General features: G+C 41.4%; 2 protein-coding genes across 6 annotated transcripts in view; both read left to right on the forward strand.

Moving 5' to 3' along the window:
- Positions 1-735: 735 nt before the first annotated feature.
- On the forward strand, positions 736-10,928 carry LOC106610030 (protein TBATA). Of its 2 annotated transcripts, XM_014209144.2 has the most exons (11): positions 736-973; positions 1,301-1,359; positions 3,911-3,968; positions 5,679-5,902; positions 6,146-6,367; positions 7,325-7,396; positions 8,278-8,372; positions 8,709-8,790; positions 9,255-9,411; positions 9,960-9,997; positions 10,119-10,928. In XM_014209144.2, the coding sequence occupies exons 1-11, from the start codon at positions 873-875 to the stop codon at positions 10,352-10,354; spliced, it is 1,344 nt and encodes a 447-aa protein (XP_014064619.2). In that variant the 5' UTR covers positions 736-872; the 3' UTR covers positions 10,355-10,928. The 2 variants fall into 2 exon arrangements, with proteins under 2 accessions (XP_014064619.2, XP_045578587.1); XM_045722631.1 differs by lacking the exon at positions 3,911-3,968.
- Positions 10,929-12,467: 1,539 nt separating this feature from the next.
- The window catches only part of LOC106609996 (microsomal triglyceride transfer protein), a 51,378-nt gene continuing 43,987 nt past the window's right edge, over positions 12,468-19,858 (forward strand). For 2 of the 4 annotated variants that reach the window (XM_014209079.2, XM_014209080.2), the window contains exons 1-4: positions 12,810-13,115; positions 14,926-15,116; positions 16,392-16,535; positions 19,490-19,597. In XM_014209079.2, coding sequence (XP_014064554.1) covers positions 13,055-13,115; positions 14,926-15,116; positions 16,392-16,535; positions 19,490-19,597 — 504 coding nt within the window. In that variant the 5' untranslated portion in view covers positions 12,810-13,054. Of the gene's footprint in view, positions 12,484-12,536; positions 12,764-12,809; positions 13,116-14,925; positions 15,117-16,391; positions 16,536-19,489; positions 19,598-19,858 lie in introns of those variants that run through there. The other 2 variants (XM_014209081.2, XM_045722632.1) reach the window with 2 other exon arrangements.

Raw genomic sequence — 19,858 nt, forward strand, 5'->3', positions numbered from 1 at the left:
TGACAAATAGGCAGCTTTCAAAGGGATTCATTGCTTTTGAAAGGCAGTCGCTGTTTATTCAAAGTTTATTATGTCTTGAACTGGTGGCCAGCGCTGGTGCTTTTTGAAGTAGGGGTGAGTTGACTAAGCCCTTGGACAGGTTTATTATTGTTATGGAGTTCTGAACGGTTTGCGTGTATAATGATATGACAGTGATGCCAAAGTGACGCTTTGCAATAGTATTCAATTCAATTAACCTGTACTGCAGTATCATAAACTTTTTTTCTCTCCAGAAGTCAAATTAAATTTCAAGTGTTCATTAACCCACACTACTGCCTTTTTATCAAAACAATGTAATTACCAAACAAGAGAGCTGAAGGCCTGAGGGTCTGTTTACAAATTCTACCTGTCCTGGGTAAGGTTGCCGGTAGGGTTGTGATTAAACCTCCAAGTCACCGAATTTGCTAGGTCATTTGCAAGCTAAAGTTTGTGACAGTCTCTGCAGTCCTAAATATTCTATGAGAGATGGTCCCTTATTTAGAGAATCTCTCATGCTATACAATAATTCGATTTTACTATAGGCTATGGCAATGTTTTTCATAGATGTAGTCCACCCAATTTAAAAGTGCACATTTACTTCCACATTTTTTTTTTACTATCGTGTAAGATCAACATATACACAAAAATACATTAATAAATAATCAAATCAATTAAATATCCTGTCTTGTAAGGTTAGCTAACGTTAGCAGTGTTTTAGAGATGGGCTGCGTTAAAATGGAATAGCATGCATACATTGACAGCTGGGTGAGAGAGGACTCTGATACAGGAGCTCTGTTTAACGTCATCAAGCCTTTATTAACGTCAAGTCTTTATTTCGCGCGCGTCACGTTTCCATGGCGTCAATTTCAATGGAGCCAATGTATTCCAAGGATTTATGGAGCACTCCACATCTGAAGAGCGGAAGTAGATGGAACATTCCTGTGACTTCGAAAAGGTAGGGAACATTTCACTGATGAATTACGTAATTTACCTATTACACACGTATAAAACAATGGGGATACTGATTAATTAGGTTATGATGGGTTATATTTTGTGATCGAGTTGTGTTGGGTCTGTAGGTTGTCAATGTGTGCTAGCTTTACACAATACACATTGTCAGCTAGGCCACATTAATAAGGCACAAAGACAAGTGCAAGTGAGCCCCGCTTGTTGCATGTAGTGGCTTTTTCTTTGATTGTGATTGTCATCTTAAAGGCTATAGGCTCAATGTGCGATTTTCTGTTGAAACTCATTTAGACAATATTTGTATACTTCCCATTAGATCCTTTGATTCTTCAAAATGTCAGAGAGACCAATTTTCGAACCTTTCAGGGAAAATACGTGAGTCTTCTGTTTATCTGTCATTCATGTAAACTACTGGATTTCTACTGACCTTCTTTAAAAATTGTCTTTTGCCTCCCAACATTTTGTTACTTTTAGCTTTTTAAGGCTCATGGTTGTTATGAATATTTAAAACGTGATCTCATGGCCACTTTACAGTAACACAATAATTTCCTGTCACACTCAAGATCAAATTCAAATAATGTAGATGGTAGGCCTACTGTATTGCATACCAAGTAGATTGATAAACAATAACCCACCCTCTTCTCTTGTTGCTTTACTGCCCATTTAATCAGTCAATCCCATCAGTTATCAGTAGCCTACATAACACATTTTGTATTAAAGTATCACGAGCAGCAAAACAGTCAACAGACATTCCCGTTCAGCTTCTGTGAAAAGTTTGGACTCATTAGGTCTGTGTGCGATGCCCATTGAATGAAAGATGTCTGTGACTGTAGGAAGTCTGTTTAGGAAACACCAAGTTATTACAATATACTTCTTATTGTGTCTCCTTTATCATTCAAAAAACAAACGGCACCTTCCACTTTCATCTGTTGGACCTAACTGTCAAATCGTGGGAATTCCTGATCGCTGTCCTTGGTGCTGAATCCGCTTGTAGCCTAGGCTATTTTCCTATTCGTTTGTTTACCTTTTACGTGGCAAAGTCACTAACAGGCCATATCAGGCGATGATGGTAGGCTAATCTTATTATAACGTTTGGGCAATGTCCAAAACATCCAGTGAATTTCCGAAATGTGAATGCAGTGTGTGTCTCCTTCCAAAGAGCCCTTAGGCCTAGGTGTGCGCACATTGCCTCGTGCTCATGGAACAATATGATGCTTCTGACCAGATCCAATTTAGAAATATTGTTGTTTGTTTAAAAAAACAGATGTATGGTGTTTCGTTTAATTTGATTAAAAACCAAACGTATTAGAAAGATTCACGTTCCATGCGTTTATGGCAGTGGCGTGTATTCGTGGAGCTTTCATGCTTCCCCCCAAAATTGACCAATATTATTTTTTTAAATAACATAAAGTAATGTATATTTCGTCTCTCTTTGTTTTATAATTTTCCTTCAATTCACAAGAGTCTGAATGTACTGTATCTCACCGGAGAAAGCATCAGCGCGTCTCTGTATGTGTTGGCCATTGATCTGATGCTGTCTGTTCCAAAAGAGTATGACGTTGCCCGTAGCATTAAATACAAGGGAAACCCAGGGACGCCGCCAGGGATTTTGTGCCCCATGAAAAGATATCACATTGGACCACACCACCACAGGCCACACCAACCCTGCGCATTTGGTGTAACCACACACCTCCAGAACCCAATTGACCCATTGAAAGATTTCAATAACTCTACCTTTGCATGCTTGCAACTCTCTTGTAGTCCAATATTTACTGTACGATATTTACTGACAGTGAGCTGTGAAAATATAACACTGTGTAGACATGCACGCAACATTCTGCACACATTGGAATTCACTATTTGATGCAAGACTGATACCCTCTATAAAAAAAGTGCTAAAGGCCATCTTTTACAGTCTAAATGTAATTTGAATGGTAAAATGATCTTAACATTAATGAATAACTTTAAATAAATAGAACTTAAATATACACTAACCTCTTCAATTAAAATAAATTAACATTAAAATCTATGGAATGATATAACAAACCAAATAATAAAATCAGCAGCAGATTGTTGAACTAAGTATACATACCAACTAGACAATAAGCAGCTGGAAAAGTGGAAATGGGAAACAAAATGGAAATGGAAAGACCTGATGGTGGCGCTAGAGGAAAGGTCAAGTGGTCACCAAATCAATAGGTTTCTTCCACTTGGGGTCTTGATTATGCACAACAAATTTTATGGCAATCCAGCCATTACTTTGAGATATATCTTGTTCTCAGCCTGTGTATAGTGATCCAATATCCATAGCCATGCCATTTAACAGTTATCACTGGCCCTTGCTCAGTCTTACTCACCAAGAGCCCAGCACCGAGCCTTCTTGCTAGCAAAGTCACTGAAAGTCTTTGAAGTCCAGCTTTCTAGCTAACTGACTTTCAATGGACAGCATGGCAAGACTGCAAAGCCTGTCCTGGGACATAGTGGACCTTAAATCGTTTTTTATCAGTTTTAGCTTACTGAAAGCTCTCTCGTCACGAGCAACAGTCACAGGCATGGTTCAAAATATATGTAAAGCAATGCACACTTCCCAAAAAATGCTTTGCAACTGTATCTTACAAACTGCATTCAGGAGAACAAGAGGGGACAAGTTAGGGGGGAAAGTGGCAGCATATACAGTGTTCAGGTGTCTTACTTCATTTTGAAACTCAGGTGTAAGATCTCTGGAATACTTCATGATCAGTGGTTGGCACACAGAAGGGACTTTATCCTCGCTAATCTGCCCAACTTTCAGAACAGCAGAAAATTCTCGTACAATTTTTGCAGTGGTGTGGAACCTAGTGTTCTTATGATGTTGTCCATAGCAGTAAAAAACACTGTGTTCCTACATACCGTTGCTGCACTGTCCTGAGCTGTCTCCTCTTTATAGGTCTCATCATGGAATCTCTTCCTTTTCTGCTGGCGGCTGTGTTCTTTGCCAAATTGAGGTGAACCATCCATTTGCATGGCAATCAGTGTTGCCTCAGACAGGAGAGACTCCCATCCATCTCTAAGAGCCTGGATCTCTTCATTTAAGGCTTTGATATTGGCTGCCTTTGTGTCAAGTAAATGTTTTCCTGACTGGAGAATCACATTCCTTTTCTCAATGCATTGCAGTACCTGCAATTATGCCAACTGATATGTCATTCAACACAATGCTGCTCACCTCCTTCTTCAGATGGGAGTAGGGCTTGTTTAGAGGTATGGGGAGACAGGGCTGCTGAGCCTGAAGCTGCATCTGTTGGCCTTGGCACCAGGCAGGTTCAGGGACAACTGATTTAGTATGAATAGCTTGCTAAAAGTTTGCCTGCATTGATTTAATATACAGAGGCTCTCTGGATGTTTACTTTTTGCCAAAAACAAGAAAATACAAATAAAGCGTTAGCTTTATTAGTACATTGTAAATATTATATTATATTAATGATGATAGGTTAATAATTTGTTAATAATGTTCTAATAATTTTTTAGGGCTCCTGTCAGTCACAGGCTGTCACGTCCTGACCAGTATAGGGGTTATTTGTTATTGTAGTTTGTTCAGGACGTGGCAGGGGGTATTTGTTTTATATAGTTCGGGTTATGTGTGTATGTAGAGGGGTGTTTGGTTTATGTATTCCGTTTTTTTTGTAATTGTTCTATGTTAGTATATTTCTATGTTCTGTCTAGTCTATTGTAGTTCTATGTTTAGTTTATTGGGGTTGGACCTTCAATTGGAGGCAGCTGGTTGTCGTTGCTTCTGATTGAAGGTCCTATAAATTAGGAGTTTGTTTTCATGGGGGTGTGGGAGGTTGTTTGTTGCATAGCTGTGTGTTACATGCAAGACGTTCGTTCGTTCGTTCGTTCGTTCGTTCGTTCGTTCGTTCGTTCGTTCGTTCGTTCGTTCGTTCGTTCGTTCGTTCGTTCGTTTTTCTTGTTTTGTTCGTATGTGTTCTAATAAAGTTAATATGAGCACTCAACCCGCTGCGCCTTGGTCCATCCACCACGACCACCGTTACACAGGCCCTTAGAATCGTCCTAACCCCCCCCCATATGGCGCCCCTGGGGAAACCAGCGAGCGTTTGGCCTCCCTTGATAAAAAAAGTATAAACTAATAGTCAATCAGCGTTAAGCTAAACTGAGTGAGCTCAACTGTGAATGGTAAAAAAAAAAGTAAAGGGAAGCCAGTTTGGATTTGGCGTCACTCCTATCAAATTTCATTGAGAGCATACTTAATTGACAGAAACAACTTGAATTTTCGCATCTTGTTGTGTTGTCCTCTGGTGGCTAGCAAGCTAAAATCGGCCCTTTCTTAAATTAGCCAATGATGGAGAAAGTGATTTGGACTTGTCGTTTTACTTAATTCTCCGTACCGGCCAATGATTATCAAGGTGATCCAACCATTAATTTATACATTGTGCCCCTGGCCTGAGAGGATAGAAGTTCAATATGTATCTAGATGTAGAACGCTCATGTTAACTAGCTAACGTTGCCCATGAAAGGAAGTTATGCTAGCGAGCAAGCATTTTAGCCAGGTAGCCAAGGACACACACACACACACACACACACACACACACACACACACACACACACACACACACACACACACACACACACACACACACACACACACACTGCTAGCCTACCTTACCACTACACCTTAACTGTGAGACCTTTCTACCCAGGCCAGAGCCCAGTGTGTCCAGCCATCCCCACACCTCGCCCTTCTCCCTGGGTAATCGTGAGCTCACCACTGTGTCCCTGAAAGTGGCAGAGGATAGCCCGCTATGCCACAAGCCCAGAGTGATCCTCACCCCTCAGCGCAGCAGTGCCCGCTTCGGAGTGCCCAGCCACAGCCCTTTCTTCTGTAGGAACAACCCCCACCCACAGAGGGTCAGGCACATCAAGGGTTAGTTTGATACACCCAGAGACACAAAGAGGCATGCACATTTCCACACATGCAAACACACACACACACACACACACACACACACACACACACACAGTGTCTATTAATTTACTAATAGTTGAGTCACATTCCCACCTAGCAGATGATGAATAGCATTGGTACAGTGCCTCAATATTATTGAATTCAACAATGCCTCCATCCTTCATATAAGACATTTTTAATCCATGTCTGTTGTTTGCACAGGTATCAATGACAAACAAATCTGTGCTGTCAATGATGTCACCTTTGGCCAGTTTCCCCAGTACTGCTTGGGCAGGGTCCTGACCCTTGAGAAGAATCTGGTATTGCAGTCAAACATACCGACGGCGGCCATCGGCACCAACAGCACCTACCTCCCTATTGACGTCCTCACGGGCCTCCAGTTCTTCCCCCTGAAGCAGACGGATTCCCCCTCTCTGAGGTTATGTACGTTCAGACAGTCTGTCAGTCTGGTCCCAGATCTGTTTGTGTCATGTCAATGGCCATAGGAGTTGGCAAGACTCCTTCAATACAGCAAGTCTCTGTCAATATGAACCTTTCTCTCTTTTTATGGTGATGTCATTTATGTACAAACCTAGCCCTATTGATCCTGTGATATAGTGTTGTAACAAAGTAGTTCTCTTGTAAAATGGATGTGCTTTGGTTCTTGCCCAGCTGCATCCAGCTGTATTCCCGTGGAGTAGCCTATTGTACATTATTTTGTGTTTACAACTATGATGTACCTACGTACTGGTAAACAAAGTTACGATGACGTTATATTGATCTTGTATTTTAGCTGCATGTTATGCCTGGATATTATAGTGTTTCTGAAAGTAAAAATAGGCATGTAGAGTGAGAATGAAACTCTAGACCCTATAGCATTCTGCTACAGGCTACAGGTAACCAGATATTAGTGTGGCGGTTAAGCACTTCATTGTATCCATCTACCCTATCATGTTACAACTGCTGCACAAAGCAGCTCATTCAATACAAATGGTAAATTGGTAGGGATGATGAATGGAAAACAACAATTATTTAAAACTATGTTCATAATGGTGCCCTAAAGACACTCAAAATTGATGTATGTATTTGTGTGTGTGTGTGTGTGTGTGTGTGTGTGTGTGTGTGTGTACTGTATATGTGTGTCTGCATGTGTCGTTATGCTATCGGCATTGTATTTGGGAAATTAAGTTGCATAATGAAAATAATTGTATATAAAAAATAAAAAATAATCACAGTACTGTACAGTGTAAACATCGAAATCACATGTATGCAGGTGTCACACATGTTTGTCAGATCTTGAATAAGGCATATGTAGGCCTTATTGCAGGCTTATGAACAGTGCATCTCCTGTCCATAGTGTTAGCAGAGAATTAATTAGCTGCTTTTTTGTTCTCTTCCAAGTGACCGAGGCCTGGCGTGAGGAGTTGCGAGAGTTGACAGAGAGGGCAGGGCTTTTGGGACCAGGTGGAAGAGGTGAGATGGAATATTATTTTTTCTGAAGATGAAATGTTATTATTATATACTGCCCAGCCAGGTCTGGGTAAATTCCACTTCAACTCCACCACAAGAAAGGCTGAATCCTAACTGGAGATCTCTTAACTCCAGATTTTGACATCGATGAGAGAAGTGGGATTGAATTGAAATTGTATTGACTCCAACCCCAACTGCTGCATTCTGCTGCAAAATATAAAATGTTGTTTAATAATGTAATCCTAACACTTAAGAGGAAACCATCTCAGTCAAAATTATTTTGGGGCCTCCCGAGTGGCGCAGCGGTCTAAGGCACTGCATTGCAGTGCTAGAGGCATCCCTGCAGGCCTGGGTTTGATCCTGGGCTGTATCACAACCGGCCGTGATCGGGAGTCCCATAGGGCGGCGCACAATTGGCCCAGTGTTGTCCAGGTTAAGGGGGGGCTTTGGCCAGGGGGGCTTTACTTGACTCATCGTGCTCTAGCAACTCCTTGTGGCAGGCCGGACACCTACAGGCTGACCATGGTCGTCAGGTGAATGGCGTTTCCTCTGACACATTGGTGCGGCTGGCTCCCGGGTTAAATGGGCAGGTGTTAAGGAGCGTGGTTGGGGCGGTTGTTAAAGAGCGAGGATGCATGAGTCGACCTTCACCTCCTGAGCACGTTATGGAGTTACAGTGATGAGACAAGATCGAAATTGAGGGTAAAATACCCACATTATTTAAAAAATAATAATTATAACATTTATAAGTGTTATAGATGTATATTCTGTGTCTGGTGAAAAAAATTTTTGGTTTGAGGGTTAGGTTTAGGTAAGAGTTAGGGTTAATATTACAATTAGGATTAGGGTTGTTGGTTGTAACCCCATTGCCCTCTGACCTCCAGGCAGTGGTGTCCCCTTCTTCCCCCACTCCAGCTGTGTGTCAGCCCTCGGGGGGTCTAGACATGACAGAGAGGGGAACCTTAAACTACAGCTGATGGTGAGCACGAGTGATCTTCATGTTTGAAAACAATTCCAAGGCACTTCCCACTGGGCAAAGACATCAATTTAACGTCTATTCCATCTTGGTTCAATGTCATTTCATTGACAAGGCTTGGAAACAACGTTGATACAACCAGTGTGTGCCCAGTGGGTTGTCAGATACAGTAAATTACAATTTTAATGTCTTTATTACATTGGTATACTGTATATCCGCAAGGAATGTTAAAAACAATTGCAATTTGCATGTTTCAGTTATAGGTTGCCTTCATGATGGCCTTCGAGTTACAGCTTGTAACACGTTATGACATAGTTTGAACACTCTTATATGTTGTAGGTGATTGATATGTTGTGTCAGATACTGCAAACTGAGTCTATAGGGGATGTCCAGCAATGGATTCTGACAGCTGGTCAAAGAGGTAAGTGCACTGGGCTGCACATATACACCAATCCATTTAGCATGCAGTCACTGTTATCTAGAGCCCTTTTCTAGTTGTTGAAATCCAGCTGCAGAGCATAGAGAGGGAAAGACAAAATTAGATAGATAAGATAGCTCTTTATTCATACCCCAAAGGAAATTTGATAGCACCATCCAAATGAACAGTAACAAAAGGGTACATTTTCAAGAAACATTTTTATCACAACATTAAAGTGAGACTCAGCAATTAGCTTTGCCACAGGCAAAATGAACCACTAATATTGCAGATGAGCGAGATGCAAGACACCCTCACACAAAGTATATGATACACTCACACAAAGACTTTAAAAGTTCCCAAAATAGTGTTAATCGGGACCATAATCCCAAGTCCCTACTAAGATCCATCAGGATGTAAACATTGATCTGTCATGGCGTTAACCTGTGGTGGTATTTACTTTTGTCCAGAAAAGGACCAGGTTCTAAGTCTGCTGTCTTCCGCCCTGGCAAAGGACCCTGTCTCAGCCTATGAGGCTCCGGGAAGAGAGCAGCTGACAGTGAAGGAGGTTAAAAACCTCCCTCCTGCCTCCAGAATGGTTTCGATCAGTGAGGAGGATACCACCAGGTTAGTGTTTCCAACCAGAAAATGACGGCATTGTAAGACACCTATGCCAAATGTTGTCTACTGGGAGGATCGATTGTTTAAACATTTTGGTTGTTTTGGGGTCACTGGAAGATGGCAAAAGCTTTTAGTGGATCACAGCAAAAAAAGTATGTTTTGGAAATATTGCACTTTGCAAGTTGGCTGCACACTTCACAGTATACAGCCCCAGAACCAAATGCAGCCTAAAATGTAATTGATGATGTGGGGGGAGGAAATCCTAGTTCTTAAGGAAATCTATTTGAAATTGGATGAATGATGATGCAATGCCATGTAGCATGAAATCGCCATGCTGCCAAGAAATAGTACATCCCGCTATAACAATTTTCTGGCCCCTTGAATCATGTCAATATCTGGCTGCCACTTCCCCCCTGGACAAAAATTCTAAGTTGTGCACCCCTGCACTAGGTGCTGTATATCAATACTGCTGCCCACTGGCCAATACATTTAGCCTATTGAAAAAGGACAGCCTGTAATGTATTTACAAAATATATTATGTTTACTCTTCACAGATGTCATTCCCTAGAAATTATGTCAAACTGTGACTCAGGTGAGTCTCCAAGGTTAAGTACTGACAAATAATATAATTCATTGACCTAGTAATTAATATGTTGATTGATTCACTCAATATCTGGAGATCTGTCTGTCTATCTATAATACACCATTCCCAGGTAAACTGGAGGATGCAGGCACAGAGAGGGCAGAGTCCAAGACCCCCAGGGAGAGACACATTGCCAGACCCCTGAGTACCCAGAGGACCCTGGGAAGCCCAACCGTGTGTCACCTCAACCAAAAGGTGGTCCTATGTTACACCAAGCGGGCCCTGATGCTTCACACACCACCTGGAGTGTTCCAGGCCGAATGGCCCAACTATACCCAGCAGGCACCTGGCTCACTCGTGACATAAAACACAACTCTTGGCAATATACCTGGGGTTGGTTCAGGAAGTTCCAACGTCACTGAGCATTCAGATAGAAATGTATGATGTAGAATAGATACCATTGTCTGTCATGTTGAATAAGTTATTGTATCAGCTCTAGTGATTCTATTCATATCTGCAACACTCTGAACGTTGTGCCCTAATGAATGAACTTCTCCTGTGCATCTCAATAGACCTCTTATTCAGCAATCGGTAGTCATTTTGGTACTAATTTTATTCTGATTTGGTTTGAATTAGATTTTGAATTAGTGTTTCATTGAGGTGAAAAGGGAGTTAAAATGGGATTTGAGTGTAATCATTAGTTACAACAATACTTTTTACACTGTAATAACATAAGTAGTTACACAGTAATAATGGCAATGTAACGTAAGTGTAACCACATACTGCTCCACTACTAGTATTTCTAGACTGACAATTGTTCACACAAATAGAATAACATCATCTGAAAGAATATAAAGACAATAGGATCCGTAGTCAATATATCTGTATATTTATCTCACTTATTTCCTGAATGCATGAAAAAATAAAGTGAATCAATGAATTCCTATTAATGAATACAATAGACTGTGTACTACTCCCTTCACAGAACAGCGCAAACTGGCTCTAACCAGTATAGAAAGAGGAGTGGGAGGCCCGATGCACAACTGAGCAAGAGGACAAGTACATTAGAGTGTCTAGTTTGAGAAACAGACGCTTCACAGGTCCTCAACTGGCAGTTTCATTAAATAGTACCCGCAAAACACCAGTCTCAATGTCAACAGTGAAGAGGCGACTCCAGGGATGCTGGCCTTCTAGGTAGAGTTGCAAAGAAAAAGCTATATCTCAGACTGGCCAAAAAAAAGAAAAGATTAAGATGGGCAAAAGAACACAGACACTGGACAGAGGAACTCTGCCTAGAAGGCCAGCGTCCTGGACTTGCCTCTTCACTGTTGATGTTGAGACTGGTGTTTTGCGGGTACTATTTAATGAAGCTGCCAGTTGAGGACCTGTGAAGCGTCTGTTTCTCAAACTAGACACTCTAATGTACTTGTCCTCTTGCTCAGTTGTGCATCGGAGCCTCCCACTCCTCTTTCTATTCTGGTTAGAGCCAGTTGGCTGTTCTGTGAAAGGAGTAGTACACCGCGTTGTATGAGATCTTCAGTTTCTTGACAATTTCTCGCATGGGATAGCCTTCATTTCTCAGAACAAGAACAGACTGATGAGTTTCAGAAGAAAGTTATTTGTTTCTGGCCATTTTGAGCCTGTAATCCCATAAATGCTGATGCTCCAGATACTCAACTTGTCTAAAGAAGGCCAGTTTTATTGCTTCGTTAATCAGTACAACAGTTTTCAGCTGTGCTAACATAATTGCCAAAGGGTTTTCTAATGATCAATTAGCCTTTTAAAATGATACATTTGGATTAGCTAACACAACATGCTATTGGAACACAGGAGTGATGGTTGCTGATAATGGGCCTCTGTACGCCTATGTAGATGTTCCATAAAAAAATCTTCAGTTTCCAGCCACAATAGTCATTTACAACATTAACAATGTCTACACTGTATTTCTGATCAATTTGATGTTATTTTAATGGACAAAAAACGTGCTTTTCTTTCAAAAACAATGATATTTCTAAGTGACCCCAAACCTTTGAACTGAAGTGTATATAAATAGGATGAGAAAAAACGACTTCAATGTCAAGGAAATGACTTCACTGCTTGATAAATTCTAGAACAATGATTTCCCTTTCCCTCACAATGTAGTCAAAGATAAGAATCATCCATAATGTAAACCCAGATCAATTTGTCCTTGATGCAGATAGGGGTCCACAGGTCAAGGATCAGTCAGCGTCCCCTCCCACATATCCCCACATCCATCCTTACCATTAGAGTGGGAAACACAAAACTGACCTCAAATCGGTGCTTACAAATTCCTCCACACCGCCACACATACACGGCAGAACGCCAAGTACCTACCATTGGCCCATATGCTGTCTGTTATAGAGTGACGTGTATATTCCATTTCCTTCAACGGTGTGTGCAACAATGCCAGTCTGTTTATTGCAAAATTAGGTGAAAGGTTCAATCTCAAAATGACGCCGTCTCACTACCGAGGGGTAAATGTCACCATTGTTTTCAACCTTTTAGTCGTACGTTGAAAATGTAGAGTATTTTATTGTTTTGAACTTGTTTCTGAAAGTTGGGCAGAATTCGACAGTATCGCTACAGCTGTGAAACTAACGTTACTCTTTAATCCTATATGTAATTGTCTCACTGGTTTTTATCATGATAGGATACTACTTGAGGACGAAACCTCGATGTCAATTCGCACTTGTGCATGCGCTGTTGAGAAGGCTATCGTCCTCTTCTCATCCGATTGATCTTCATGACCATTAGGTATGTCGTAACATAAATGAACTGCTCGCGTACAAAGTGTCATCTCCCGCCAACAGTGGGCATTGCGCCTAGTGATAGTCGAAGGGATTGTCAAATCTCAGCTCTACAAGTTAATGATTTGCTCTTTACCTCGTACTTAGTACTTGAGCGTGGAGTTTGGATTCTGCCCTCCACACCGATTAACATAATTTGAGTAGTTTCGGGTAGCTGAGCCTTTCTTTCTGGCCTTGTGAGCACCGATCCAGTCAACTTTTACCTGCGGTCACCTTCTTGCTCCTAATAGATTGCAAAATGTTAGCTCTCTTTGTGCTTTTGCTCTGCATAACATCTTCATTTTCTGCTTCTACTAGAGGTGAGTTATTTTTCATGTACGGATATGTGTGATGAATATGTTATTTTATATTGTGTTGGTGTGTGATTTGCTTAGAGAGTATGTTAGTAGTTGGGCTCTAGTGTCCTTGGAACTTCTGTCATAAAACCTTTTGAATGGTCTTGCAACAACCAAGCAACCAACAAATCACTTTCACTGGAGATTCATCATTTCACAGCACATGTTTGTTCCTAAATTCAATAGTCAAATAGTTTCCTGGTGATGTAAGGTGGGCTCCCGAGTGGTGCAGCGGTCTAAGGCACTGCATCTCAGTGATAGAGGCGTCACTACAGACTCTGGTTCGATTCCAGGCTATATCACACCTGGCTGTGATTGGGAGTTCCATTGGGCAGTGCACAATTGGCCCAGTGTCATTAGGGTTTGCCTGGGGTAGGCTGTCATTGTAAATAAGAATTTGTTCTTAACTGACTTGCCTAGTTAATAAAAAAAGTACACAACCAATAGTAATTACTCCCCTGAACATTTGAGGCAACCTGCAGGGTAGATATTTTGGATATTACTGTAGCTGGTGGTAAAGTTGTTTTTTGGGTGTCAATTCTATTAATCATAGGCGATATGAATGAAGTAATTTCCTGTACAACTTGGTCAGTAGAAACTAAGGCAGTTGACAAAATGGTTGAATACAGCTGTCTGTGGCAGATTTTGTATGTTTGATTCAGCACTTTGTGATTGGTGATGCAACCCGAAAGTGACACGTCAGTCTTGACTCATGGCCCAATGTCAATTCTTTTGGAATGCTACACTGTATTAGAGCAATCAAGGACTTTAATAGTCCACCCACAATGTTCTCTGTCTCCAGTGTTGATTGTGTCCATCAGAAACGTAGATCATAGTAGGTTTAGCTTACAAAGGTTCTCGTAATAATGACACATTATTACAAGTTGCAATTGGACCACGATGAAGGGCTCACCTTCTGAATCCAGGATGCCTGACAGTATGAATGTATAAATATTCCGGTCTGTTTTTAAATCATCTGCTACAGAGGATAAGATGTTTGGAAGTATTTTGCAAAACGCAACACATGGTTTTACACGTGTCAGGCTCATCCACCTGCCTGATCTTTCTGTCGAACCAGTAGCAATTAGCCAGGGGACCAGTTAAGGTGTGTAATGGTTAAACAATGAATTGTTGCCTAGCCAAAACATTACAAATCTAACAGAGTAATACATTGAACCAATCTGAACTCAAGCCTTTTTGTTATGATTGACATACAAAGAGGAAGTATTTGACTGCCGTAAAGCAGATGATTTGAGGGAAATACCTTAATTCAATCACTGCTTAATGGTATATACCAACTATTTTGTTTAGATGTTTTGACAGAAATCTCACTCAGCAGTGAGGGCCATTTGGTGTTAATCAGCTTGTTGACATTGTACTGATGAAAGACCTTGATATTTATATAGAGAAACACAGGTCTAAGTGAATCCCAACCATTTGGGGTCCTCAGTGAGTTGTCAGAGTTTCAGTAGCCATGTTCAAACTGTACGTAGCCCAGTGCAAACACCCTTGGTTGTCACCAAATTGACTCCAGAAAAGTGACAGTTGGTTTCAATTAGCCAGGCTTAACAAATGCTTGTGTAAAAGGACGTTAAACTGTCCCTGGGCTAATTTTAACCCAGGGTTAAAGATAGCCCTGGGCTAAGAGAATGCAGTTTGAAAAGGCCTAGTGGGGCTCAGAAAGAAAACCGTTTGAGAACCCCTGCTCTAAGTCACTCATCACTGTAAGTTTTGATCTCACGCTGCGATTCCTGCATGGCCCCTCTTGTTTCAGGTGCTGGTGCTGCTGGACCCAGGCTGAACAATGACCAGTTGTACAAATTCAGCTACACCACCGAGGTGCTGGTGGACAGGGCCAAGGGGTCAAAGGATGGCAGTGTCGGCTATAGGATCTCCAGTGACGTGGATGTCAATTTAGTGTGGAGAGACCCCAGCAGCAAGGACGACCAGCTCATACAACTGGTGGTAAGTAATCCCACAGCACCACCTCCTCACCCTGACCCTGACTTTGCCGATATGTACTTACTATGGCTGTAATATGTGGTCGTCCCACCTAGCTATCTTAAGATGAATGCACTAATTGTAAGTCACTCTGGATAAGAATGTCTGCTAATTGACTCAAATTGAAATGTATGTTGGCTGGATGTACCTGAATCCCAAACCCCAGCCCCTAAAACCCCATGCCCCTAGATCCTATGCTCTTGTGTAGGTCTGAGAGGATTGGATAGGTGTAACTGTTTTATGGCAATAACCCTACCTCGCCATATGATAGCCAAGTTGGAATTTTTGCCATATCGCTTAGACCTATCTAGTCTTTTCAGATCTACACAAATGCAGAGAGGGCAGTGAGTAGGGGGTAGGGGTTGATTTAGGATTCATTCAGGGACAGACTGAGAGCCAGTTTTTGTCAAACCCCCACATGTTTCCCTGGGATATTGAATAAAAAAAAAAAAAAACTCTTGTTTTGGGAGGATACATGTTGGAGTTTATACATGCAAAATGTTGTTTATTTGTATTTATTATGGATCCTCATTAGCTGCTGCTCTTCCAAAATTAAGGCAATTTATACAATTTTAAAAACATTACAATACATTCAGACTGTGTGCCCTCAGGGCTCTACACCACCACTACCACATATACAGTACAAAATCCATGTGTACGTGTGTGTATAGTGCGTATGCTATTGTGTGTATGCTGTCTTTACAATGTGGAAGGAAACTCAACCACATATTGATATGATCCTGGGAAAGAGGTTCTTAATGTCTCCTGTAATTGGAAATACTAGAAAAAAAAGCATGGTCTGATTGTGTAAAAATAGTACTTAAGTTCTCACAGGCCCCTCAGGGAGTTAAAAAAAAATTGTATTTAAAAAGGCCTGGGTTCAAATAGTATTTTAATTCTGTTAAATACTTAAGTTGTGCTTAATTGTGTGTGCCTGGCCCAAAAGCAGTCATTCCTGTCTGGAATTCCAGACAGGCTAAACCAAACACTGACAGTTTTTGAATAGGTTCAAATAGTATTTGAAATCATTCAAAGTCAATACCTTCCACTCTGGTTGTATTCTATGGAGAATATTGATTTTGAGCTGCTTGAAATGTCCTAAGCTTTTTATTCACTAACTTTTCTTCTGCCCTTTGAGGAACATGCATCCATGTTATAAATTCCTCCTTTTTTCTTAATGTGACTATGTCCTCATCCTCCTCCAAATCATCTAACAAGCTCTTCCATTCCCATCCACAGATCTCAAACGTGAAGATAGAAAATGTGGCCCAACGCTCAGCCAAGAAGAACATATTCCAGGGCGCCACAACGCAAAGCCTTCTCGGAGAGAATAAGCTGGCAGCACTGGAAAGGCCGTTCATGGTGCACCTGAAAAACGGAAAGGTAAGAGCTGTGGATGTTGGTTTGTTTCTATTATAATACATTATAAAGGGGCTCATTCATGCTCATAACAGGTCTTAAAAATAATTAGAACTGCATCATAATGCATTATACTTGCAGGCGCTAAGTAAAGTGTTACTGTACGTTTTTATTGATGCATAATGCAAAATTATTGATTGAACTTAAGGCAGTTACTAGGAACATGAATGTTCTTTGGGTACACTGTAGTGGAGATTATCTGCCATAGGTAGATGTAGTAAAATGTATAGGTAGTAGGATGTTTAATTGTTACCAGAAGTATACTAGATATATTACAAATAGCTATTTTTCTATCATTGTAGTACTATTGCTGTTATATCTTCATAGGTCAATAGTCATAAAAGTGTTGTGCAATTGTACATTTATATCAACCATCACTTTTACTACAATCAGTTAAGATTTAAAGAAATTGACTAAATCTAGTATGGGAGCCATTTCTGGAGCATCATTGATGACATCTGTATTGCCGGGGACTATTATTGGAACCGTAATTGGTAATGTGTCCATGTGGTGACGCTGGAAGGGGAAATACCAGACAGATGGTGAGTACAGGGCAAGGGTCAATCCTTCAGATTGCTGGCCGGCTGGTTATCAGATCTCACGAGAGACAAGTGTGGGGGCATTGGCGTGGCAAAGGGGTGCCGTTCCTGGATGACACAGACAGGCTGAGGAGAATAGGTGAACCAGTTGATCAGTGAATGTCCTGTTGAATGCATTGTGATCAGCTAAATCTGTTATGAAAATATTACGAATTTAGCACTGGACTGTATATATTGAAATTAAATCTATCTCATAGTTTTACAAACTATTATAAGTGACTACATACACTCACTGGCCAGTTTTATTAGGTACACCCATCTACTACCGGGTCGGACGCCCCTTTGCCTTCCACAGGAATGTTCCACAGGGATGTTGGTCCATGCAGTTGATGCAGATTGAACACCTGTTAGCCTGCATGATTCTTGCCATTCTCCTTGGACCTCTCTCATCAACAAGCTGTTTTCGCCCACAGGACTGCCGTTGACTGGATGTTTTTGTTTGTCGCACCAATCTCGGTAAACCCTAGACAGGCATGTGTGAAAAACCCAGGATACCATGCTCAAAGTTGTTTAGGTCGGTTGTGTTGCACATTCTAATGTTCAATTGAACAATAACCGAATGCCTTTATGCCTGCTTTATATTACAAGCCACGGCCATGTGACTCACTGTCTGTAGGAGCAATCCATTTTCATGAACAGGGTTGTGTACCTAATAAACTGGCCAGTTAGTGTAAGATAATGAGAGAGTGACATGATTTTGAAACTTTTGTGATAGTGACCTTAGGTTGACTGTTTGTTTTTACTACAATGTGATTTATTGTCTACAACCTTTGTACTTCCGTATTGTATTTTGGACTTTTTATGCTGTAGTCTCTGCAATGTTAGACATGGTTTTTCAAATGAAGCTTTCTATCTCAAATCAAATGTATTTATATAGCCCTTCTTACATCAGCTGATATCTCAAAGTGCTGTACAGAAACCCAGCCTAAAACCCCAAAAAGCAAGCAATGCAGGTGTAGAAGCACGGTGGCTAGGAAAAACTCCCTAGAAAGGCCAAAACCTAGGAAGAAACCTAGAGAGGAACCAGGCTATGAGGGGTGGCCAGTCCTCTTCTGGTTGTGCCAGGTGGAGATTATAACAGCACATGGCCAAGTTGTTCAAATGTTCATAAATGACCAGCATGGTCAAATAATAATCATAGTAGTTGTCGAGGGTGTAACAGGTCAGCAACTCAAGAGTAAGTGTCAGTTGGCTTTTTCATAGCCGATCTTTGAGAGTATCTCTACCGCTCCTGCTGTCTCTAGAGAGTTGAAAACAGCAGGTCTGGGACAGGTAGCACGTCTGGTGAACAGGTCAGGGTTCCAGCAGGTCTGGGACAGCAGTTCTGGGACAGGTAGCACGTCCGGTGAACAGGTCAGGGTTCCATAGCCGCAGGCAGAACAGTTGAAACTGGAGCAGCAGCACGGCCAGGTGGACTGGGGACAGCAAGGAGTCATCATGCCAGGTAGTGCTGAGGCATGGTCCTAAGGCTCAGGTCCTCCGAGAGAGAGAAAGAATTAGAGAGAGCATATCTAAGTTGATAATGGCTGAATATGGACAAAAATAGGTTGAAGAATGATATTCTAAAACAAATAACTAAAACCTAATAAATCTAGTGATTTAATCTAAACCTCAAAGTGTGACTTACAGTGTGATGCCCTGAGTTGAGTGAAATACGCTGTGAAGGTGAATAAGACATGTGTTTGATAGTGTCTGACTGCAGAATGTGTCTTAGGTTGCCGTGGGCATTCCTTGCCAAGAAAATTACACTCTTATTGGCCCCTGTGCCACGCCATGGCCATAATCCAGAGAGGGTACAAAAGGTCCAGAACGGCAGGCAGTCTCAAGGTCAGGGCAGGCAGGGGTCAATAATCCAGTGAGGTGGGGCAAGGTATAGAACGGCAGGCAGAACGGTCAAAACCGGGATGGACTAGAAAACAGGAGCAGGAACAGGGGAACAAACGCTGGTAGGTTTCACAAAAGAAAATTAATTGGCAACAGAGAACAAAGGTATAAATACACAGGATAATGAGGAACATGGGTGACACCTGGAGGGGGATGGAGACAAGCACATAGACAGCTGAAACAGATCAGGGTGTGATACATACCTTGCCGAAAGAAAAGGAACTCCCACGCAAGGCACGCCCTCAAGATGCATTTCACAGTCAGACCCTACGTAGTCAGACTCTTTTCCATTTGTTGACATCTCATCATTATCTGAGGCACTTTGATAATATTAATCGGAGAAAAGTACTTCTAATTTTGCTGTTCTGTCACTTGACTCTAGTGCACTGTTTCGTATCATATTGACTTGTTTGTTGTTCCATGCCTCTGTTTCAGGTGAGCAGCTTTTACTGCTATAAGGCAGAGCCTGCTTCCATTAAGAACTTGAAAAGGGGTGTGGCTAGCTTGCTACAGGTGCAGTCCAGATCTGGGAAGGTCATAGAGGTAAATGAGACCCAATACATATACAGTTACAGGAAATTGTGGAAACATTTAATCTGCAGTCCTATTTTAGCAGGCACTTACTAAGAGATGATGTGATAACAATGAGTACTTTTGATAGACTTTTAACAAACTCAATTGGTAACCACCGCCGTGTACCAAATTGTTTGTGTATATATATATATATATATATAGGGAACACTTAAACAACACAATGTAACTCCAAGTCAATCACAGTTCTGTGAAATCAAACTGTCCACTTAG

The sequence above is a fragment of the Salmo salar genome, chromosome ssa08 (assembly GCF_905237065.1).
Source record: "Salmo salar chromosome ssa08, Ssal_v3.1, whole genome shotgun sequence".
Taxonomy (NCBI): domain Eukaryota; kingdom Metazoa; phylum Chordata; class Actinopteri; order Salmoniformes; family Salmonidae; genus Salmo; species Salmo salar.